At 39.9% G+C, this 23,997-nt stretch overlaps 5 protein-coding genes across 6 annotated transcripts; 2 read left to right on the top strand and 3 right to left on the bottom strand.

Moving 5' to 3' along the window:
• Positions 1-1,541: 1,541 nt before the first annotated feature.
• Positions 1,542-3,906, bottom strand: LOC121801489 (probable NADH dehydrogenase [ubiquinone] 1 alpha subcomplex subunit 5, mitochondrial). Its single transcript, XM_042200989.1, has 2 exons — positions 3,491-3,906; positions 1,542-2,095 (listed from the first exon to the last, which is right to left on the bottom strand). The coding sequence occupies exons 1-2, from the start codon at positions 3,807-3,809 to the stop codon at positions 1,878-1,880; spliced, it is 537 nt and encodes a 178-aa protein (XP_042056923.1). The 5' UTR covers positions 3,810-3,906; the 3' UTR covers positions 1,542-1,877.
• Positions 3,907-4,259: 353 nt separating this feature from the next.
• LOC121797623 (protein SAR DEFICIENT 4-like) lies at positions 4,260-5,473 on the bottom strand. The gene has a single exon (XM_042196261.1). It carries the CDS (start codon positions 5,363-5,365, stop codon positions 4,361-4,363), a length of 1,005 nt encoding a protein of 334 aa, XP_042052195.1. The 5' UTR covers positions 5,366-5,473; the 3' UTR covers positions 4,260-4,360.
• A 6,674-nt stretch (positions 5,474-12,147) lies between these two features.
• On the top strand, positions 12,148-14,176 carry LOC121797739 (40S ribosomal protein S10-1-like). The gene is made up of 5 exons (XM_042196430.1): positions 12,148-12,298; positions 12,386-12,434; positions 12,530-12,809; positions 13,281-13,416; positions 13,987-14,176. Exons 1-5 carry the CDS (start codon positions 12,296-12,298, stop codon positions 14,056-14,058), a joined length of 540 nt encoding a protein of 179 aa, XP_042052364.1. The 5' UTR covers positions 12,148-12,295; the 3' UTR covers positions 14,059-14,176.
• Positions 14,177-14,396: 220 nt separating this feature from the next.
• LOC121799073 (putative late blight resistance protein homolog R1B-12) lies at positions 14,397-18,710 on the bottom strand. Of its 2 annotated transcripts, none has more exons than XM_042198400.1 (2): positions 15,597-18,710; positions 14,397-15,496 (listed from the first exon to the last, which is right to left on the bottom strand). In XM_042198400.1, exon 1 carries the CDS (start codon positions 17,959-17,961, stop codon positions 17,029-17,031), a length of 933 nt encoding a protein of 310 aa, XP_042054334.1. In that variant the 5' UTR covers positions 17,962-18,710; the 3' UTR covers positions 14,397-15,496; positions 15,597-17,028. The 2 variants fall into 2 exon arrangements, with proteins under 2 accessions (XP_042054334.1, XP_042054335.1); XM_042198401.1 differs by having other exon boundaries at positions 15,856-18,710.
• An 895-nt stretch (positions 18,711-19,605) lies between these two features.
• On the top strand, positions 19,606-21,230 carry LOC121797620 (beta-carotene hydroxylase 2, chloroplastic-like). The gene is made up of 7 exons (XM_042196257.1): positions 19,606-20,088; positions 20,175-20,234; positions 20,318-20,389; positions 20,491-20,625; positions 20,711-20,836; positions 20,914-20,970; positions 21,050-21,230. The coding sequence occupies exons 1-7, from the start codon at positions 19,720-19,722 to the stop codon at positions 21,128-21,130; spliced, it is 900 nt and encodes a 299-aa protein (XP_042052191.1). The 5' UTR covers positions 19,606-19,719; the 3' UTR covers positions 21,131-21,230.
• Positions 21,231-23,997: the final 2,767 nt, after the last annotated feature.

The raw sequence follows: 23,997 nt of genomic DNA, 5'->3' as shown, positions 1-23,997 counted from the left end.
TTGCCATCGACGTTGTTGCTAACGACTCAAACGCAGTGGCCGTCTGGGTCGGGAGCTCTACCGGGACCGGAGCTTGGGTTGCAGCGGTTGACGATGAGGTCGCGGTCGCCTTCCCCTTGGCCTTCGCGGCCTTGACGCCGGGAGGACGCCGGAAGGACACCGGTGTGCCGGAACTCCCTTCATCCACGTACGTCCGGTTGAGGTCAACCGGGTGGTTGCCGCTGCCGCGGCTCGTGTAATCACCAGCTTCAGTGGTCTTCGTCCTCTTCGGCGCACCAGTGTGCAGAATTCCACCTTGGAACTTCTGCTTGTCCCTCAAGAGCGCCCAGATGGCCTCGTGCTTGAAGTCGCCGTACATCGACCGGTACGACAACAGCGCTTTAGCGCGCACGTCGCTCGCGCTCTCGCCGCTCCCCTGTGACCGCGTGAGTCTTCTCGAACTCTGCCGCGTACAAGTTCACTTGCTTCTTGACTTGATCCCAGTGCTTGCGGAGTTGCTCAAGCTTGCGCTTGTACGCGGTCGGCGGCTTCACCGAATTGTAGAGGTCCGCGATGCGTTCCCAGTACGCGATCTGTCACTGGTTGTTCGCGAATATCGGATCTTCCGATATATCTACCCAACACCGGGCCAAGGTGAGAGTTTCGTCGTCGTTGTAGTTCGTACGGCCGGGGGCGTACTCATCGCAATCACCGGGAGGCGGCAACTTCTGCGCCCGCTGCCGGTTCCGCTTCTTTCTGGCTGGGGCGGAAGCGGTCGCGGCGGGGTCGGGATCGACCGCTGCGGTTGGGCGGTGCGGAGACGGCTCCATGTCAGACAACCTATACGATTCCGTACTGAAATCGGGATCGTAATGGGCGTTGGTGTCGAACGAACGATAATCGTCGGGTTCTATACCCGGCCAATGCGCCCCTGCGCTAAACGTAGGACTATTGGAGCTTGAATCCATTTCGTAGTAATTATGTAATTGTAAGTTTCGAAAATGAAATCGAGTGAAATGAAATGTTACAAATGAACGGTATTTATAAAAAAACGAAACCGCGTGCCATCGTCCGCGGTTGATCGTCCGCGACCTCCACAATGGGGCGGACGATGGCGCGAACGATGGCCATCGTCCGCGACAACCGCAATGGGGCGGACGATGGCCATCGTCCGCGCTATCCTCCGCGACCGAAGTATAGGGCGCGACTATCGTCCGCGCCCTATGGCGCGCACCCGCAATGGGTGCGGACGATGCGCGCCATCGGGCGTGCCATCGTCCGCCCATTGTGGATGCCCTAACTCGTCAATTCACTCACATATTCACAACTCTGAGTGAGATTTCACAGAGGTACGTCAGCCAGTTGCTAGTTAACATTTCATGGAACGCATTGATGCATGATTTCAGCGTCGGGTTCTCAACAAAAGGAGGGGACAAAGTTAGCAGGAACCAGGTTCTTCTTGCAAGTTCATGGCAACACTAATGTACTGAAGCCCAGTATTCTTGCCATATTTAAGGTTATAGACTTATAGGAGTATATGTTTTAAAGTTTTTTTCGCGAGATTAACAAACCAAAGAAAGTAAGCAGACCAGTTCTAGTCTACCATCATCTAATTTTTACTTAAAATCAGTGCATCTTGACAAAATACAAGGATCCTGTATCAGTTGCTTATATGTACCAGGATGTTATAAGAGAGACATGACAAATGAGTTTGATGGGGAAGTCCATCTAGTTTATTAACTAAATAAAATGGAGCTTTCGTCAAGACGATCACAACAATATCAAGATGGAAAACGAAATGTCATGAGAGAGCTTAAACAAGAGCAGTGAGAGCAAACCAGATCAAACTCTAGCAGTTGAAGGTGCTTGACAAATAACCAATCAAGCACCAAATCAAACTACTTTGCTGGTGTTTCACCCGATGAAACTGCTGGGGTTTCCTCTTTAGAGCTTGGAAGAACATCCTTCAAAGATCCAGTGTCAATAGCTGCCAGCGTCTTGTAAAACTCCTCGGGAAGAGGGCCAGGTCGATGCAAGGGGACATGCTTCGGAACTGGAGCATCATTCTCTATGACTTCACATTCATAATCTTCAGGTACATCCCATGGGTTCCACTCTGCAGCCAATAAAAGAATTTGTTAACTTGAAAAGTTATTGAATCAGTCAACATAGAATGAATAAATTGTTTGTGCAAATACTGCTTGCTGATTGCAATTCAAATCTTCCAATCCTCGGTATTTCTTTGAGTGAAATTTAAGCACAGAGTATCACTTTAAACTCATTATTTAGACTTAATTTGACATAGTACCTGGTAAAAAGTTGTCTATCATACCCTCAAAAGTTCTATCCTCACTACACTTAAAATCAAACCAATTATTCGAAAAACCTTCATACATGCCATAACCTAAAACTCCTCCATTCAAACAAAATAGTGATTTCAAATTACAATGCAAGTAGTACTTGATAAAGCCAGATATGAGAACACACAAACAATAAACTGAAACAAATATTATTAAGTGTGAAGCAACTAAAGGTGATATATAGAGTGGAGGATTCATAGCAATTCAAGGTTCAAGTGTTGACTAAACAGGAGGTGAGTTGAAATATGTTTCATACACAAAAATTCCTTTATGAGGTCAGTGGACCGTGCAAACAACTAAACCAGTTGTCCAGTATCACTTGTGTGGACGTCACGTAAGATATACTAGGGATCATAGCAGCTTACATGAGCAGAAAATATTCTCTACATCATAATTAATATAACTACTCTAGTGTAGTTTTCCAAAATATTCTCAACATTTCTGTAAATTGTTTCTACACAACTTATTTATGTACATTCACATTTCCCTTAGAAATCCTTTGCTTGTAATCATTGATAATTCAGGAGACGAAATGGTGATATAAGGCGTGCATCTAACATCATTTTGAGAAGAAGATGACCATTGAAATTATGCCAATTTGCTCCAACAAAATACAATATTCCAACAAAAATCTTCTTCTATGCTTATTTAAAATAATAATTGCCATCTCTCTAAAAAGTCTTACAATTGATTGAAAATATGCCTATTATGCAACTTGGAACAAGAAACTATATGCTTATTAATCTGCAATTTCCAATCATCTCACCCTTTCTTCACCCCTAAATTTGTATCAGGGATTTCAGTGGAGAGAAATAAATGTTCATTTGTCGAAGTCTAAGACAATGCTCGGATGCAGCATAGTATGCACACAGATTGTTCCTGATACTTGACAAATCGACAAAAATGGTTCAGATCTAGACCGAATTCTAACCTGAACATAAATGTGAAGGAATTAGGTTTTGTTCTGATTTGCTATTTCTTTCCAATTACCGCGTGCAGGAAAGTTAGATTCAAAATGCAACAAACAATTTTCGTCAGTTCCAAACAATTAAAAATGCTATCACCCCAATCGAACTCTGTCAACGCCATATAAACATAAAGCAAGAAAAGAAAATTCTTCAAATTGATGCAAATGAATTTCCGAATCTCACCAATCATGCGACCAATGAGCGTGAGCTCGTCTTGAGCTTCTTCAATCAGCTCCTCCACCTGCCCACAGCCGAGCTTGTTCTCGATGGTTTCCCAATCCTCCTCCTCCTGACACACCTTGAGCCGGTGGCGCGTGAAGGTCTCGACGGCCTTGCGGTACGCCTCATCTTCCGGCACCGCCTTGATCTCCTCTAGGGTTTTGGAGTAGAGCCCGATCAGCACCTCACGCGCGTTCGGGACGACGTCGAGGCCGACTATCCCTGTCGTCTCCTTCACTTTCGCCATCATCATCAGCGGCCGGGCTATCCGCCGGAGAAACATTTTTGCGGCGTTTCCTTTTTTTTCCCCTGGCTTTGATTACTAGGTTAGATCGATCGACGCTCGCTGAGTCTCCAAGAAGAATGTATTCTCTAGTGATAGGAAATTGGGGTCCGAATGGGCTCACAGCATATGGGTTTCACGTAGAACAATTTTAATGGGCTGGGCTATAATACTTGTATGGAAAACCCAATTCTAATTTTACATCTAAATCTATGAAATAATCTAGGCTTCAATCAACAATTTATTATCCAATATTAACAATGTCACATTTTTTATTTTATCCCCAACAATTTATTATCCAATATTAGCATAATGTTCCTTTTTTTTTAATCTTAGCCCTTTATCTTTCTAACTCAATCTATGTTTTCCTGACCAAAGATTATAAAAAAAACCATAATGATGGTTAACACTTAAGCCTACCAATCAGAGAACTAATTATATAGAAATCGGTGGCCATACAAAACAAGTAATGATTTATTCCACAAAGTGATGGCGTTTATTTCACAGTACAGTATTACATTACATTCGATTCGAAGGTCACACGCCAAACATCAATGGCTGCTCTGCCTCAAATTAGCCATATAATTTTCATAAACCATCTGCGCGCTCAGCAAATCCACAACAGCAGACCCAACCGATTTAAACACAGTAATCTCATCCTCACTCATCCGTCCCACTTTGTCCCCCTTGATCAGCTCCACCAATCCCCCCACAATCTCATCCTTCATCATCACCAATTCCCCTGCCTCCACTGCCGCCATCTCATTATCCACGAACACTCTCCCCCTCCTCACCGCCTCCTCGTCGCACTCCCTCATCGACGGCTTGAACGACCCCACCAGATCCAGATGCGCCCCCGCCTTCATCTCCGCCCCCTTCACCAGCGCCACCTCCGAATTCGTCGCGCAGCTTATCACATCGCCCATCCCCACCGCCGCCGTTAAACTCTCATTCGCCTCAAAACACACCCCTTCAAAACCACTCTCTTCCTTCAATTGATCCACCAGATTTCTCGCCTTTTCAAGGGTTCGATTCCACACTATCACTCTTTTCAATTTGGATCGGACGGTTAAATGAGCCTTGATTAGGTGCGGAGCTAGGGTTCCGGCGCCGACCATGACGAGAATCTCGGCGTCCTCTCTCGATAGATATGAGGAGGCGAGGGCGGAGATGCAGGCGGTGCGGTAGAGGGTGAGGGCGGTGGCGTCCATGGAGGCGAGCGGCTGGCCGGTGAGGGAGTGGAAGATGACGAAAATTGCGTGGACTCCGGGCAAGTTTTGGGATGAGTTGTTGGGGTTGTGAGTGACGAGCTTGGTGCCGATGTAAGGGAGGAGCGGGGAGGTGGACCAGGAGGGCATGAGGAGGAAGGATGAATCGGGGGTGATTTGGTGGGCGTGGCGGAGGGGGGATTGGATGGCGGCCGAGAGCGGCGGGAGGGTGGATTTCAGGTGCCCGATTAGGGATTTGTGACTGATGAGGGAGTGGAGTGTGATGGTGGAGATGAACACTGGTGGTGCTGCGACGCTGATTTGATGTAGGTTCGTCGTCGCCGCCATCGGATGAAAGGGAAGCTTAAGCGGAAATAGTGGGTTGCGTTTAGAATCCAAAATTTGGCAAGACCATATAAGCACAAGGTCGTCTCTTTGCCATTTCTTTTTTATAGAATTGAATCCACATTAAATATGTTTTCTATTGCAGTTAAATGGAGTATCTTACATAGTACTATCACATTTACATTTTATTTTCCAAATATATCTTATTTTTATAAAAAAAGATTTAAATATGTTACAGTATTGCATTTTTAAAGAACATAATCACTTCTCCTAATAATTAGGAGTATCACTTTATAAAATAGTTAACACTTAACATCATTTTATTGCGACTCCAATCATTCTAAGAGCATTCACAACGGTGTTCATCATACCCTTACTATAGGACAAGCTGTCCCGCCAAGACAAGAATCAAGATGGTGAGGGACACCGTTGCAGCTATCCCCTCCTACCAAGCAGTCCTTGCAGGGGGCGGAGCCCCTACTAGCGAGACACGCACCCCACCCACGTGGCACCTTATAGTGCGGTGGTGACGCTCACTCGTCGGCCCACGAGTGAGTGTCCATTTTAATTTAAATTATTTTTAAAAAAATCAGCAAAAATTAAAAAAAATAATAATTTCTCCATCTCCTAGATATTACTACCATTTTTTTAAAAAAAAAAATCATTTTTAACGCCCTATTCATCCCAAAATTATCTGTAAAAACTTCATTGGTCATAGAATTTTTTACACCAAAAAAACTACTTGTTTCCTCACTAAAAATTTTCATTTGCATTCCCAGCAACACATACCAAACCAAGCAACCCTCCAAACTCCCACAGATATTTGAATGGGAATATTGTTCGTCAATATAAAGACCGACACTTCTCGTATGACGCAGTCGCAACAAGTGACATACTATGAAACAATTGAACGTCTCATGTCTCGTTTGGGCCTAAATCCCACGTGCTGCCGCTGATCGAGTAATTTTTTATAATTTTTTTAAAGTACTAACTTTAAATTTTTTAATTTTAATTATGTCATTTTTAAGTTTTAGGAATTTTTAATGTAATATTTAGATTTTTAATAATTTTTTTTAGTTAATTATATTTTAAAATTGAATAAATGAAATAATGTGACATATGAATAGTTAAAGTATGTGGTGTTCTGTTTAGAAGAATAATATTAAGATATTATATATGATTGAGTTGTGAGATTGTTTTAATTATATGGGGTAGTTATGACTAATTATCATATGATTATCTCTCTAGAATTGAGTTGTGAGAGTTAATCCTGTGGACCAAACACACTACAAATTTAATCCAAAATACAATGTTACAAACCGAACATCCCATAATTGATTAACGAATGAATGATCCTTGTTGCTGTCCCGAGGCCTATGAGATGGGATAAATAAAGGATATTGTTATGGGTGGGATAATGTTTGACCACTGAAATCGAGGCTACAATAGAAATTCTTTTACTCGGACTTCATAACTCACAAATTAGTTGAGAGTATTCACATCCATGCTCTTTGGCAAGACCATGGATGTGGGCCCGAACCCACTTTTATTTATTTTTTACTCATTGATCTTCCCCAAGAGCACAACATCACACATTCATGCTATTCCGCAAGGACATGCTCAATGATCATATACTAATTTTACAGGGTTGCCTTGGTGCTTTGGACGGGACCCATATTGATGTGTTGGTTAGTAATGAGGACAAGCCAAGGTATCGCACTCGAAAAGGGCACATTGCTACAAATACCCTAGCCTTATGCGATCGCCAAATGCAGTTCGTGTATTTATTGCCGGGATGGGAAGGTTCAGCAGGAGACTCACGCGTACTAAAAGACGCTGTAACTCAAGAGAATGGTTTCAAGGTCCCCCAAGGTCATAGCTCAGTTTATTATGTGCTATACTCATCTATGCAATTCCATTGTATACTTTATTTAACAATTGGTGTTGGTGTGGATGCATCGCAGGTCGTTACTACTTGTGTGATAATGGGCATGCAAATATCAATGGTTTTCTGACGCTGTATCGGGGTGTCCATTATCATATGAAAGAATAGGGATCGGGTAAAGATACGCGTCAGAATCCCAAGGAATTATTGAACATGCGACACACAAAGGCTCGTAATGTAATCGAACGTGCTTTTGCTGCGCTGAAAATGTGGTGGGGGATTCTTCGAAGTGCTTCATACTACCCAATCGAAACACAAATCCGGCTGATAATGGCATGTTTTTTGCTGCACAACTTCATTCGTCTGGAAATGACAACTGACCCAATTGAGCTCGAGCTCGACAGACAACCCACACCTCTATTGAGTGAAGAAGAACATGTTGCACGGGAGTACATTGACTATGTGGAGCCTTCGGCTGAATGGACTCAGATGAGGGAAGGCATAGCACTAAAGGTATATGTCGTTACATTCAAAATTACAACAAATCATCTTCTTATTTTGCACATATAACGTTGTCTTGTTCATCTGATAACAATTGAGGTTCCATATGCCATAAAAACGAGTTCGCTGGAGCTTACTACTACCACGATGAATGTACTCCTTGCTTGCGTGTTTATTCGGGATGGAGGAAGTCAAGGTAGAGGGAGAATTGGAGGTTATTGACATATCAGATAACACCGCCAAAATAATGTCGGAGGACACTATGCCTGTTGATCTTGAGGAGGACGACGAGGAAGTTAACTCCCCCGCAGTATTCTGGAGGCCAAACGTCAAGCGGAAACTCTTCGATGAGGATGAGATGTCGACACGACAGAGAGTCGTCAACTACTGAGAGATCATACATCATTGAAGTTGCTGTTGCAGCCTCGAGTCCAAATGAGCCGATCCCTACCCAAAACGACCACATTTGGGAGTGCAGATGTCGGCCCGTCGACAAAGTCCCCACATACTAGTTCGTGCGCCTCCAACTCTCCTATTGGGTGGTTGCCCCAAACTCGCAAATGAGTACGTCCGTAGGGTGATGAGGGACACGCAATACCAGCAAGACTAACCGTAGTATGTAATGGTTTTTTGTTCGTTCCATGTTTTTGCCATCATAGTCATTGCTCTGTTGGGTTGTTGTTGCTTCCTTCAACTAGTTAAGAACATCAATGCTAAGGATATATATTAGTAGCTAGGTACTGTCTAAGTATTTTGGGAACTAGATTATTATGGTATGGTATGTAATGCAACGTACGTTGGTGGTTCTTGGCTTTGAAATATGACCATCTTATTATTTATTAGTGCAAGGTTGAGCTTCTTTGTATTGGCATTAAAATATATCGGTAGTTCGCCGGAAGGTTCAATACAAATGACTGAATCTACACTTATGAGCATTGATGTAAATCAAATAATGCTAATTCTACTCCAAGATTTCTCCTATTTTTTATTAAAATCATCTATCAATTAATCATTGAAGTTTGATTATCATATATTAGTTGATAGATGTACATGTGGAGTGAATGCATATCCAAATCGGATCTGGGGTCAGATTCAAACTGTTTGTTGCCTATCAAGGCAATGTCTAAATTATTTTATCTTACTACTGTTATCTTCGTCTTTGAAATAGCTTCACGTGGGTACCTTGTACGCCTCAATCAGAGCTCGGATGAAGAAGTTATGGTCATTTGATGAAGGTTGCGCGAAGCAGTGGGAACCCGGCGAAAACGCCCGGGTCGGGCATTTTGGACTAATAAAACGCCCGACTCCAGTGGAAACGCCCGGGTCGGGCGTTTTTCTCTGAGACTGCTGAATTTTAGTTTCCAAGTTGGTTTCTGGAGCAGTTTCTTGGATGTTGAGATCTCCTCGGACGAAAAGAGAGAGGAGAAAAAGAGAGAAAGATATGAGGAAGAAGAGAAGGAAGAAATTCCGGCCAACATTCCGACGAACCATCTCCAAATCTCCATTCCACTCAACGAGAGCATGCTTCCTATGGTTTTCATTGTGATTTTTACTACAACTACATTTGTACTCTTGCAGAAAGGTTGTAATTTTAGAGTTAATTTATAGACTTGTGTGTTACTAAGTTTAACTATGTGAACTGAATTTGAGACTCGAAAATTACACATCAAGCATGTTGGAGAGTGAAGAGAAGAATAAGTCTTGCAGGACTCTTGGTGTAGATATGAAAGAGGAAAAATCTGCTGGCTAAAAAAACAATTACCCAGTTGCAACATGATTGGTTTTTGGGATGTTTTGAAGTCCCTTCCGGAATTGAGCGTGCAAAGAAATACTTTATTGTAATAGATAGCTCCAATGGCAGAGTCTTAAACTGCTAACTGTGACTCTGACTCTCATCTCATTATCTCATAGCACCCAAAGCCCTTAGCTTCTAGGTTCAATTACAGTGTCCAACACCTCAAGACTACGCAAATAATCTTGCATAACGAATAAATTATCAGAAGAGGAACAAACGTTTAGGACCACCATGGAGATACAAAACAATGGAACTAATTACTCATTGCTATAAGTAAGGCCGAAAATGCTTAATATTAATAGCAATAGCATAAGGTGCATTCATATTACAAAAAGTTCACACAACCATGGACATACAAACAATGGAACTAATTACGCTCATAGGGGGCTGCTTATTTCCAGCTTATTTATCCCTTTGATGCAACAAAACAGTAAATAAAAACTTAGTTCCAACCATATGTCCTAAATATGTAAATCAATAACTAGTTAGATATACCAAGTACCATAAGTAAGATCCATAGTGGCCGTTCAGCTCTTTTCTCTACTTGTCCTCAATGAGCTTTAGCAGATAACCAAGACGAGCTGTTGGTGGCATACCATTGAACACCTCAAGACGTTGTGGCTTGTCTCCTAATATGTTGCAAAGCTCGTACTTCTGAGCCAGATTGAGGCCGTCGATTGTGCACAACTTGTCGAACACGTCCTCCCTCGCTTTGCCACAGTCAAACTCATAACCAATCCTTTTGGAAATCATCTCCAGGCGTGCATTTATTTCCGCATGTAGGTTACCGAGGTACTCCATCAGAGGGGCATCACTCATATCTCGTTTGCGCTTACCGCCGTTGGTTTTGGTAAATGACATTTTCTTATCACTTTGCCTGGACGCGGTGTCATTAACCTCAGCCGTTTGCTCAATCGTTGGAGATGTGTCGAAAAAAATATCATCATCAAGTGAGGGGTGGTAATCGTTCTCGTTAACACTCCCTCCAGCCATCTGGGCGCGTGTACGCTCTGCTGCCTTATGAAGTGTTTTTGCCCCTAGCCTGGATGCTCTATCTTTGCCAAAGATACACTTCCATGTCTCCCAATACGGCCACGACTTGGTTCGCATAAATTTTGCATCTTTGCCAGCCTACAATGATACATTTAAAAATGTATTTAATCATCCAAAACCAAAGAAATCAATTATATCCATATGAACGAAAACTTGAGATATATCCAGCTACTCACCGCAACAATTTGCTCCCACTGTTCATCGGTGCAATCAATCTTATGATCAACATCAGCATTGAATCCAATTCTAGTACGCGAAATGATTGATCTTAGGAGTCCATAGCTCTTTTTCCATGCTGAAATCTTAGATTGTATGTGAAGGGTTCCCTTCAAGTCGGTGGTGGGGAACTCTTGACGACGACTATCCTCGATTTTGCTTAGATACCCCGATCGAAATCCATTGTCGGAATTCTATCCCGTAGCAACCAAGCCCAGTAAGCTTGTTGCCAAAATCTCCTCCTCACGTTCAAGCCACATTCTCCGAGTGCGGTCGCCCTTGCGAAACTTCTGTCGAGGTGTGTGTTGAAGGCCTAAATCAAGCAAAACCGAACAGCACAAATTTTGGAGTACATGACCATAAATAAAGGGATTTTATCCACTGGGTAGGCACAACAAATACCTTCGCTTCCAGTTACACTGTCATGAACCATGAAACTACTCTTCGACCCAGACATACCACCCTACATCCAAACAATAATATGACAAATCAGACATCAGTTGTATCAACAAAATAGGCGACAAATGCTTCGCCGACACAATGGAATGAAACCGAAACGTGCACATAACACTATCAAATGAGTTCAACAAAATGAAAGCAACATCTTTTTTTTAAATTAACTCCTGTATAAGGGAGGAAATTACAAATAACCTCATATACTATAGATAGGAGGAAATTACAACTGATGTCAAGAAGACTCGAACTCGGCACCTCATGCAACAATGTCTAAGCTTCTTGCCGCTAGGACAAAGGCTCTGGACAATGAAAGCAGCATCTTCATTACAAACTAAATTGTCGTTAGTCCCCGAACCCAACCAACCGCATACCCTATACCGTAACAGCAAATACTATGGCCACAACCAGTTCGATTTATAAAAAAAATAGTTCGATTCTTAAAACACATGAAACGCCTAACCTAATTAACCTGGGTATTCAGTAAGGAAAGACGTAAATGGCATACCTGCATTTCGACAAAACCCTAGATTGATTGCTCTCCGAAATTGAGTCTATCTACTGCACGCCTTCTGTCTGGTTTATTTGTAGACACCGAAAAATTTAAACACACCCACTCTGCCACGCTCATTTTGCTATAGCCGCGAAAATTCAAAATTTTAGGGGCACTTTCGTCTTTCAATAATTACCTTTAAAATAATGTCATTATTTTGATGGTAAATGCCAACCCATATCCAAAACACCGAACCGGAGAAACGGTGCTCCAATTTGGTGGGCCCTACAATATCAATTCTAAACAAGATTTATATAGGACAACCAATATAAAAAACACAGCCCTAAAAGTAATCAAATCTACCGTGAATAGAATTAGAGTTATATCCAGTAGTAAAATATTTGGGCTTCTATTGGGCTAAAGGCTCACAAACACATATAAAATCTTACTGATATCTAGGGTTTACGATCCTGTTGCAGTTTTTCATCATCTATCTTCACTATCAAAGTCGGACGTCTTTCTCCACCGGCCGGCAGCATGGTAATGTCACGTTTCTGTTCCTGTTTCTTCGTAGCGTTTAATGTATTGGATCTACAACTGTTAATTCTGAGTTTGATTTTGCTGCAGATCATCTCTGAGAAGAACAGGAGAGAGATCTCCAAGTACCTCTTCCAAGGTTTGGCTATTTATTTTTGGTTTGGACTATGTTTGTACGGATTAAGCGAGATTAAGAGATATTGATTTTGGTTGTTACTGAAATTTCGTTTACAGAGGGAGTTTGCTATGCGAAGAAGGACTATAACCTAGCGAAGCACCCCGAGATCGATGTCCCGAATCTGCAGGTGATTAAGCTTATGCAGAGCTTCAAGTCGAAAGAGTACGTGCGTGAGACCTTTGCCTGGATGCACTACTATTGGTATCTCACCAACGATGGAATTGAGTTCCTACGCACATACCTCAACCTTCCATCTGAGATCGTCCCTGCCACACTTAAGAAGTCGGCTAAGCCCCTCGGTCGGCCCATGGGTGGACCTCCTGGTGACCGCCCTCGGTAATATACACTTTCTCGTTATTACTGTCCGGAACTCATATTTTGTTTAATTCTGGTTATATGTCTTATGAAAATCTGTTTGGATTGTTACTTATTTGTGCTCGGAGATTATAGTGTATATGCTTATTTTTATCTTTGTAATTTGGTAGTTAGATCTGGATTTCTGGTGTCTTTTGTTCTGTACATGATGTTATGTTCATATCTTGTTATATTTCTATTGTAGTTGGTTGTAATTAATGATCTTGTTTCTCGCTCATGGTGATTTTTTTAATCCAATGAGAATTCTGATTGATCACTAACAGCAAATACGCCTCCTCCCCCCGATAGAAAATGAACTGCTTGTAGGCTATTGTGTCCTCTTGACTTTGGATCTGAGTGTGCTTTGTATGCTTTGTTTTTGTGTTATTTCTGGATAAAATTATTGTTCTGTACTGTTAATGGTTTGTTGATTCTCTTGATCTAATGATACAGTGGACCTCCAAGATTTGATGGTGACAGACCTCGTTTTGGTGATCGGGATGGTTACCGTGGTGGACCAAGAGGGCCAGCCGGTGAATTTGGTGGGGAGAAAGGTGGAGCTCCTGCTGACTTTCAACCTTCATTCAGGGTAAGTTTTGTTTCTGTTTTGTTAGATCATGAGTGTATGACTTCATGTATTTGTATTTTCATCAATTACCTAAACAATCTTTAGTAATTCGGCTTACTTCTCAATTGTTTAAGGAGCATGTCTTCTACTAAGATATGTTATACTATTTCTCTGAATTCTACTTGTAGTGCTATTCTTGTGTATGCGTTGCTGGAATGTTTGGTCTTTGAGATATAAGGGTTCACTTAAATATAACAAAATCATAATTTTATTTCTCCATCCTCAATGGCCAATGTTTTTCCCTCATAATCTCTGTACATATGATACAGACCTATGGGCTTTCTAATGCTATCTATATTTTTTATGTTTATATTTCTCCTTTTCTTCTACTTTAGTTTTCATTTCACATTTTATCATGCTGTGTTACCAAGTATGCGAAAAGTATGATAAAATTATTTCAGATTTGATATTATGAATATTTGGCTACACAATTTTATTTGTGCCTTGTTGCTTGTCTGAGTCTAGGTAATTTCCTTTGAGAAGCGTTTTATATTCTATTTTCATTGACACCATCTACTTATTGCAATGCAGGGTGGTGAAGGTGGTGGACGACCGGGTTTTGGCCGAGGTGCAGGTGGCTTTGGCGGAGCACCTTCAAGCTAAACTCCTCTGTCCGTTCTCTAATTCATTGTTTTTATATAGGATTTTGGGTGTTGGAATTATGTCAAACTAGAACCTCTATTTTGCTTGAGAATATATGCAATGTTATTTTTTTCGGATATTACTTTTTGTGTTACTAGCTTGTTTGTTCTTCTCCCTCATGCATAATCTTTACTTCAAATTAATTCGACAATAATGAATATCTCACTCAGTTCATATTTATCTCTTTCTTGATGATGTAGTACTCCCTCCGTGATATAACAGTATCTCTATAATGTTGCAGAAACCAAACTTAATCTAATGTAAAGCTAAAGAAACAAAACTTAACCTGAATGTAAAGCTAAGACGGTGATAAATACTGTATAAGACAGATATGAAAACATAGCAACAGAAAATAGTTTTGTTTTCAATCTTCGATACCAAATGCCATAAAAATATAGAAACAGGAGATAGTGTAATTATGGCATATTTGACCTAATCAAAATAACTCCATTCAAATTATCCTTCCAGCTCTCAATCCCAAATTCGCGGCACTATTCTTCTCTTTGTGCGCCTTCTCCACTGAATACCCCACAGCCGGTTGATGTTCAAGGCCTTCAAAGAGAATCCGGGAACCAAGCAACAACATAAATCCCAAGAACCAAGCATCAACTTATCACAAATACTAGAATTCCTCAGTATGGCTTTACATCATGTGCTGTCAGAAATTCCATTAAACAATCAGAGCAACTGTTGCAGTTCTTAAACAAACACTCAATTTAAGAAAAGGAAAATAATGTATTATGGATGTAACAGAGGAATTGCAATAAGAGTTACAGCTCGCTCAAACTTCAAAGAGAATCCGGGAATCTCGATGAACACATTTACAACATACAATATTCAGAATGAACTGTCTCTCTTCGCTCATACTTCTTATACCGCGCGCGGCAAAACCTTCTCCCCCTTGTTTGACAGCTTGTTCTCTACTTCTTATGCGAAATAAAATACCCATGATGATGCATGGTTTTTATTTTTGATGAGGTGCAACAGAAACCAAACAAAAATACGAAGCAAATTCACACAATCACCCAGTTTTTAGGTTAACGTGCCAAAGCGAATGCACGGACCAAATAAACACAATCACCAAAATGCGCTGACCCTAAAACCACTTATACCCGGCGGAGTAGGAGATCCGCATTGCCGGCAAAGGGTTGCACCTTTCACGTGAAGTCAAAAATCAAAATGGAATGCATTTTTTTGCACGCAAGCCAAAATTTTGGCAACCATTCGCCAATGGATTTGATTTCGTAAGGAAAACCAACAATACTTATGCTGCAACTCCACACGATGACGGTCTCCATCAGATGAGTGTGCTCCGAATTCTTCCGACGTGTCGGGGCTGGGAGGTAGAGACAATCAACAACTTCAAGCGGGATGGGATAACTTTCACCTCACAGCTTCTCTGAATTTTTGTGGAAAGAAGAGGTTAGCGTAATGAGAACTGAGAAAACTGAGGTATATAATTGGAAAATTGAGTTTGAGACCATAACATCGCACCCCACCTCTTCCGGTTCTGTATCGCGAAGTAAATAGAATTTCCGGCCAGGCCAAAAGTGGGCCGCTTATTTGCTTATCTAATACGAGCCGCTCATATAAAGTAACATGACTATTAAACACACGTGACTCCATATTGGTAATTACACGATTCATACTAAATGTTTGAAGTTTGCATAAATTATACAAAAATTCAAACTTTTTGTTATGATTTATGTAAATTTCAAACTTTTTATGCAAACATAACAGTTTGTATGAGTTATGTACCTATCCCGACCTCTGATGTCACTTCTCCCAAACCAAACCAAATTGATCCTTATAATAAACAGAGAGGGGATTGTATCCTAAACTTTGTCTATTTTCTCGAATCCACTTGGCTGAGTGCAGTAAAGAGTCGTCATCCAACTCGATACATTCAAGTGTAGGAATTTTTCCCATATCGTAGGGGACCATGTTTAGATGCCAACAGTGATGAAGCACTAGGGACTTGAGTCTTGGGAAGTGACTTGGTTCCATTATCCAATGCTCGAGATTGGATTCTTGAATCAGCAAATAGGTGAGCTTAACGAATCCTCCTTCACTTAGTTCCCATGTCTTGCCAATGCAAGCCAGCTTTCTTAGTTTAAGCACTTGAAGATTAGGCAAAGAAGCAACAATTTTCATATCCTCCCATGGAAGTTGCCGACCGCACAAATTCAAACTCCTCAGTTTTGGAGGAAAAACACAACTCATATTATGTTTTCTCAAGATATATAAGATTGTGGAGCTCATAATCTCTCAACTTGTTCGTATAGAAAAGAACCAGTTTTTTCAAGTTTGGGATCATTTTGAGGTGCTCGCTTGAACATGTAAAATCTACAACTCCAGAAAGCGTTTGCAGATCTTCAAGAGCTCCTAGTGAACTGGGTAACTCAAAACGAAACACACGAAGATGCCTTAGTTGTGGCATCCTCCAAATCCCCTCCGGCAAATTGGCAAAGATACAGTCACTTTCCCTTGGATGAATGATTAAGGTTTGAAGATTCTCAAGGTTTGAAATGGCTTCCGAAATACTGAACCCACTGTGGAAAGCAAGATATCTGAGATGAAATAGCTCAAAGACCTCCTCTGGCAAATCAAAGTAGTAAGCATTTGACAAATCATAGTTGTAATAATTTGACAAATCCAATATTCTCAGCAGACTAGCATTTTCTATCGAAATTTTCTAAACCCTCGTTGATGGTTCCACATGCCTAGGCGTAACACTAAAGTTCGGATAGTAGAGCTATACACACCTTCAAGGAAATCATAGCCCTCAGGGCGATCAAAATAATAAACGCGGCGGCACGACTTAAGTTCCATGGGCATGGCTTGCTTGTCGATACTGTTGATATGATGAATGAAACTATCTACATGGCCTTGGTTAAGGCACACATAAAACAAGCGAATATCTGAATCGATTCACTTGATTCTGCCATTAGACTTCCTCTCTGTCACCAAAACTAGATTTCTTCTTACAAGATCTTCCACATACTCTTCTCCTGTCTCTTCAAAACTTTTACCTTCACTTTCATTAACAAAACCCTCAGCAACCCATATTTTTACAAGTTTCGAGACATTTATATTGTGATAGATTCCCAGATATAAGAAGCACGGCCTCAAATGATGAGGCAAGTATGTATAAGCTAGGGAGAGTATACGAGATTGTCTGTTACCATAATCAGAAGCAGCAAATTTGATGTTTTCTGAAATATCTTCCCACGCAGCTTCAGTCTGATCAGCAGCAGCAAGTATTCCAGAAACCACCTCAATACAGTTTGGAACCCATCTACAGCTTCTGGCAATCATCTTTCCAGCAGACACCAGTTGAGAAGGACAAGGATCACCTTTGAATATGTTTTCCCTTATCACATTCCAAGCATTATCCTCACCCATAAAACCCACCTTATGAAAATGATCAACCATCTTCATGGATATATGAGATCTTGCGGTTAAGATTATTCGACTTCCATTATTTTCACTAGGAAACATATCAAGGTGTAGCCTCTGGAAATTGCTAAAACCATCAAGCACAATAAGATATCTCCTCCCCTTTAATTTTTCTAACAAAATACGAACCAGTCCTTTCTTTTTATCTGTATTTGATGAAAACTCGACTTTCATTGAACGCAGAAGGTTTCGAATCAATTGCGGTCGATCATACTCGCTGGATACTGTGGCCCAAGCACGGATGTCAAAATGCTCCATGATTAATGGATCATTGTAAGCATTTCTCGCCAGAGTAGTTTTGGCCACGCCTTCCTCTCCATAAATTGCGATAGTTCTTAGCGGAGCTTGGTGTCCTTGACGAAGTCGAGAAATTATTTCGATCAACTCGTCATCGGGACCATCCATGGATTTTGTGCCCTTCAATTCTCCAACGATCGACTCGATTTCCTTTGATACTCTTTTCAGCTCCTCAAAACCGTAAGGGAGCTGATATTTCCCCTGTTCAGGCTTAGATCTAGACGATCCAACAGTCGATTCCAGCAATGAATCGGACAACTGAAGCTCGATAATCCTTTCTGCCAATTATGTAGCCTCACTGATGATTTCTTCCCAGAGGTCGGTTTTGTCTGGAAATTCGTCGAAAAACGTTTGCAAGAAAACAGTGTGTTTACGAAGGAATGTGATTGCGTCTTTCAATTGAGGGGAAATGGAATGTGGATGACAGTTGAGGAAGATATTTATGGTGTGTGAAAGTGAAGCAACAGTAGCGTACGCCATTTCTTCTGAGAATTTGGAGAGAGATGATGTCAAAATGAAGAACAAAACAGGGTTGGGTGTTGTGATCGTAACCAAATTTGGTGAGCATTGAGCAATAATATGGGCAAAAGTCATGCTACAATTCAACACGGTTCATATCTGTCGGCTGTTGACCGCATACAGTTGGGACTAATTAAGTTCATCATACAATTCATATTCGAATTGGACAATGATGGTATATCAACAGGCATACCAAAAAAAAAGAAGAATGATCGGACGAACGGCCCGCGATTCCCAGGAATGGGGCAGAAAGCCGGGCGGCCGTCTGGGGAGACGAGCTACTATGGGCGGCCGCCTCAGGCACAACTGCAATGTGAGTGCTCTAAGGGAGCGTGCTTTGGAGGAAGCAAGTGACAAGTAGAAATAGCGAAAGAACAAAGTGGAGGAGAAAATGTTGGGGAAAAACATTTGAACTTCCTCCCATACATGATTTGTGCGAATGTTGCTCACATAAAAAATATACTCCATATATAGAAAAAATAAAATTATGATAGCAAAAAATGTAATTGTATAATTTATAACGATAATAATTTAAAATATACCCCAAATTCGCGGCATTATTCTTCCCTTTTTCTCCGCTGAATACCCCATATATTTACTAATTTCAGATTTCAGACTACATTTTAGAGCTTATTTCTCCTATTTATTTTTTTCTTCTGTGTTGGATATTATGATGTTTTCCAGAAGACTAATCCATCTTTATCTTGAAAGTTTCAAGTTCCTGCAAATGTATACAGTTAACATGGATCAAGAGTTTGGAAGAAGGTGTTGACAGCATTATGATGAGGCTGAAGTAGCTTGAAGCTGGCGCATGAGGGGACTTACTACTAAAAATAAATAAGTATTTCAAATAATTGATGATAGAATTAATACTCATATAGGAGTACATGTAATTTGAAATCTACTATGTGTTAATTAACTCTGATTTTTTGGGTTACAAATTAATCCGTTTTATATATTGTCGTCAAGATAAAGGATAAGTGAGGGTTAATGTACTATATTGTGGATAAACTGATAAATAAAATTTTGATTTAATTAATTTGATTATAATTGAATCGACCCTCTAATCAGATAATGTGGACCATCGCATACTATCGGTGAGTTAAGTAATTTGATGACAAGCATAGTTGTCAGCAAGTGGCAATTTGCATATTTTTGGAGAAGGCAGAAAAAGAGGTAATAATATTGAAATTCACCGAATTGTTGGTGCGTAAAAGAGAAGAAAAACAAACACATGGTCTACATCCATCCCTCCTCCACCCACTCATTGTCTCTCGCTCTCCCTTTTAAAAACTCAGCACCGCCACACCACGTACTACCCAAACCCTCCTCCAAAATCCACCTTCTATGGCGGCCGGGATTTCCTTCTCCACCACTCCACGACCCATCCTCCGCTCCAGGCACAGCCCCAGGCCCGCTCTACAGATTCCCCCACCTCTCCACAGAATTCACGGGATTTTGAGGAGGCCAAATCTCACGGTTTGTTTCGTACTCGAGGATGAGAAATTGAGGGAAATTCGAGAACTGGAAGATGAGAGCGGTGGAGTTGAGAGGGCGATTTTGCTGGCGGAGAGCGTGGCGGAGAAGGTGGCGGAGAAGCTGGCCAGGAAGAAGTCGGAGCGGTTTACATATTTGATGGCGGCTGTAATGTCGAGCTTCGGGATTACTTCCATGGCTATCGTAGCTGTTTATTACAGATTCGCTTGGCACATGGAGGTTGGTTGGTTAGTTAGTTTGTTACTGTGCATCTTTTTTTTTCTCACCTCAATTTGATGTAAATAATTGCGCAATTTGTGGCGCAGGGTGGGGAGATACCTTATACAGAAATGTTTGGTACATTTGCTCTCTCCGTTGGTGCTGCTGTAAGTTATTAATTGATTCACTCAAATTAAACTACTTGCATTTCCTTGCGTTTGAGTGATATTGATGCTGAATTTGTGTGCAGGTTGGAATGGAGTTCTGGGCTAGATGGGCACACAAAGCTCTTTGGCACGCTTCGTTATGGCATATGCACGAGGTTCGTTTTACTATACTGATTAGTCATCTATCCTACCAAACTGCTTTTTTTTTTGTATGTTGTCCCACGATGATTAATCGATGGAGATTTGATTCCGACAGTCGCATCATAAACCAAGAGAGGGACCGTTCGAGCTTAACGACGTATTTGCGATAGTTAACGCAGTTCCGGCGATCGCCCTCCTCTCCTACGGTTTCTTCCACACAGGCCTCATTCCCGGCCTGTGCTTTGGCGCAGTCAGTGTCCTATCCTCGCCTCCATTGTCCACTTAATTAGGAATAGTGAGTAGTTAGTAATTTTGAGTATATTTGATTGATGCAGGGCTTAGGAATCACGGTATTCGGCATCGCCTACATGTTCGTCCACGACGGCCTCGTGCACCGGAGATTCCCGGTGGGGCCCATCGCGGAGGTCCCCTATTTTAGAAAAGTGGCTTCGGCTCACCAGGTTAGTATAAAGGAAAAGGAACATTGATTGCACATTTTAATTGAATAGTGGATTGATTTTGCTGTCTCGAAATGCAGCTTCATCACACAGACAAGTTCAACGGCGTTCCATACGGGCTCTTCCTCGGACCCAAGGTTTTGAACTGATTATTTTTTTATGGTAGCTATTTTTAAGTTGTTGGATTCAGTTGTCTAATCGAGTTCGTTCCTGCAGGAACTTGAAGAAGTAGGAGGGCTACCAGAGTTGGAGGAAGAAATTAATAGAAGAATCAAACTGTCCAAGAAATCCAGATGAATGATTCTTTTTCTTCTTTTTTTTGTTTTTCTTCTTTGTAGAGAAGAAGAAGTCGGCATATTTTTGCTGCAAATGAAATGAATGATTTTTTTTTACTTCATATTGCGTTCGTGATAGTTTTCTAGGATTAATATTGTGAAATTGCACATTGATAGCAATATTTTTTGTGGGACGAAATAGCCTGTTCTTTCAAAAAAAAAAAAAAAAAATTGGAGGAAGAATCGACGTGTTTCGAAAGAGTAGCTGGCAATTTTGGCCTTGTGTTTTCTGGTAATGGTTCCAAACATATTACTTTTATATGGGATTGTCGTCTGCATGTGCCACTTGGTTTTTTTCTTGTGAACTTCATTAAGTCATCCCATGTATCACTTGTCCTCTTCTCAAAAAGTACTACTCCTACTACCTTTTCATTAAAATTTAGTTTTAGAGTTCAAATCCATTTTTTGAGTGCTTCCCTTCTCAGTTGACTCATATAAAGCATAAAAGAATGTGGTTTAGTGCAAATTAAATATCCTAACAATTTCTTACTCAAGTTTACACAGGGGCAAGAGTTAAAACTTTATAAAGTTGTACTATTATCTTTAATTGCATTTTGTAGTTTGCATTACTAATAAGGAGGGTATAATATCCATCCGTCTACCGTCTACATTTTTTTTAAAAAAGTGAATGCAATCTTCTTCGTTCATTTTTAAAATTTTAGCTTTGCTACATACTGTAGTATTTAATTTTATTATCAGCAATGTGGGATATGCGGCCAAGATCCTACACAATGAAAAAGACAAAAAAAAATAACACATTATATTATGTACATGTCGTAAATTTTAATGTGATATATATATTTTTTCGCGACTCAAATAATACCACGCAACTAAAATTGGGCCTTAAACTGACTAGTCAATTTCATTGGAAAGAAATGAGAATCTGCCAATACTGATAGATACATTCCGTAAATAAATTTACTTAGTTCTCTAAATCTAGTTTTTATCCAATTTGAGAAAATTAAATTACGTATGGAGATCAACTTACTTGGACGATAATTGTAGAAAATTAACATCTAAGTTTGGTATATGTATCCAAGATGATGAAACGTGTCCTAAATCATAATGTGTGGATGGCCACGGCTTCGTTCATACCTACTCGTAAGATTATTTTGTATATTCTGGCAGTATGGTTTGATTAATTAAATAAGATTGATTTTATAATATTATTGAGTTAGGTGAATAAAAATCAATATTAAATCTCAAATAATGCTATTAGAATTAGTCTTGCTTTATGTATATTTCTATTTTTTCATGTGGTGATACTAATTTTGAATAACCTTACACAATATTAGAATAAGTGAATCCCAAACAACTAAAATACCCAATGTATATAATAATCTAAAAAGTTCTTTACTTTAAGTGATAAGATAGATTAACAAAATATAAGATTAAGTAAATAAACTTAAAATTTTCAATCTAAATACTAGACGTTGGATTGTTTTTATCGATCCATCTTTACTCCTATTAGTCAAAAGTGAGCATTTGATTCTATAGTCTTAGCTTGCTAATGGAAAATATGCAAACTTCACTTGCCTAACCAGCCTATCAGTACAAGTTTATATCCAAACTTGTTAGGTTAGCTTGCTAATCAATTTTTAATTGGACGCAATAATAGGTTATTCATTTCCTACAAATGTCATGAATTTTGACCGGGAAGATTAAAAAAAAAGACACTTTCCTTTTTGTTGATTGATCCACAATTAAACACGCGTCAATCCTTTCACAAACGAAATAGTACTACTAGTTTATAAAATTAATCAAATCCGATTTAAAAAAAGTGGATAATCCACTATGATCTGTGCCACCATACACACAAAATATATTCTTTATGATCTAAAAATAAAAATGTACTCCGCTTTACCATGAACGAAAGACACGTTTCGCGTTGCCGTATCAAGATATGAATATTTTATGAAGCTATATTATGAAAGTGAGGCCACTTTTTATCATGCATTGCTGTATTCGTCCCTCATTTTTTTATTTAATTGAAGCTAACAAGCTCATAAGTCATAGTTTATCATTTATAAACAGAGATTTTATCGATTTGTAAGGGTCTAAAGATAGATTATCTATGGTGATTTTTTAGATGGTATGAATTGTGAAAATTCGTCAATGTAAAATTAAAAAAAATTATGTATTCATTTCCTCTTTATTTCAAAAATTAATTATCTTATTCTCTCAAGATCATCCGGACAATGGTATCATGATTTTTTCATATTATGACAATGATATCATGAATTTTCAACAACAGTGCCTATAAATGATTTTTAATTTATCGGATTACATTCGCGGTTTTCGTGTTAGCCGATTTATCGCAAACTGTGCAAATAACCACACCGACAAGTGTTCCTATTAATCAATTTTTTAATTAATGCATATACTCCCTATACATGGGGAGTTTTGATCACGAATTGATCGAAAAAGTTAGTAGAACGTGGATTCTACTTTTATATACTCCACTCTCTTTGTCCTATTTAAATTGTCCATCTTTTCATTTTTAGTTTGTCCTCTCCAAGATGTCCAAATTCTATATTTTCTCTCTTTTTTCTCTCCACTTTAAAATATTCAATCACATTTTCACTCTACTTTATCACACACATACTTCACCTAAAATCTTATACCATTCAAGAAGTATTTTTTTTATAATAAAATATGAGTGATATAAAGATAGTTGAATATGCACTCATTGATCATTATAAAAAATAACAAAAAAAATGAAAAATTTATTTGTGAATTGATGAAATTGGTAAAATGAGAAGTTTATAGATGGACGGAATAACTTTTTCACCATTCACAAAACCGAATGTCTATGGACTATGAAAGCAC

The sequence above is a fragment of the Salvia splendens genome, chromosome 4 (assembly GCF_004379255.2).
Source record: "Salvia splendens isolate huo1 chromosome 4, SspV2, whole genome shotgun sequence".
NCBI lineage: Eukaryota > Viridiplantae > Streptophyta > Magnoliopsida > Lamiales > Lamiaceae > Salvia > Salvia splendens.
Note: the sequence above shows the minus strand (reverse complement) of the source record. Positions and strands in the feature narration are given on the sequence as shown.

What these genes read in the sequence shown, in the direction of transcription:
- LOC121801489 (XM_042200989.1), bottom strand. Translation starts at nt 3,809, where the DNA reads ATGTTTCTCCGGCGGATAGCCCGGCCGCTGATGATGATGGCGAAAGTG. An exon ending in GCTCATTGGTCGCATGATTG is followed by an intron (nt 2,096 to 3,490) that starts GTGAGATTCGGA and finishes TATTGGCTGCAG; the next exon opens with AGTGGAACCCATGGGATGTA.
- LOC121797623 (XM_042196261.1), bottom strand. Translation starts at nt 5,365, where the DNA reads ATGGCGGCGACGACGAACCTACATCAAATCAGCGTCGCAGCACCACCA.
- LOC121797739 (XM_042196430.1), top strand. An exon ending in CTCCAAGTACCTCTTCCAAG is followed by an intron (nt 12,435 to 12,529) that starts GTTTGGCTATTT and finishes TTTCGTTTACAG; the next exon opens with AGGGAGTTTGCTATGCGAAG. An exon ending in CCTCCTGGTGACCGCCCTCG is followed by an intron (nt 12,810 to 13,280) that starts GTAATATACACT and finishes CTAATGATACAG; the next exon opens with TGGACCTCCAAGATTTGATG.
- LOC121799073 (XM_042198400.1), bottom strand. Translation starts at nt 17,961, where the DNA reads ATGGATGGTCCCGATGACGAGTTGATCGAAATAATTTCTCGACTTCGT.
- LOC121797620 (XM_042196257.1), top strand. Translation starts at nt 19,720, where the DNA reads ATGGCGGCCGGGATTTCCTTCTCCACCACTCCACGACCCATCCTCCGC. An exon ending in CCGGCCTGTGCTTTGGCGCA is followed by an intron (nt 20,626 to 20,710) that starts GTCAGTGTCCTA and finishes TGATTGATGCAG; the next exon opens with GGCTTAGGAATCACGGTATT. An exon ending in AAGTGGCTTCGGCTCACCAG is followed by an intron (nt 20,837 to 20,913) that starts GTTAGTATAAAG and finishes CTCGAAATGCAG; the next exon opens with CTTCATCACACAGACAAGTT.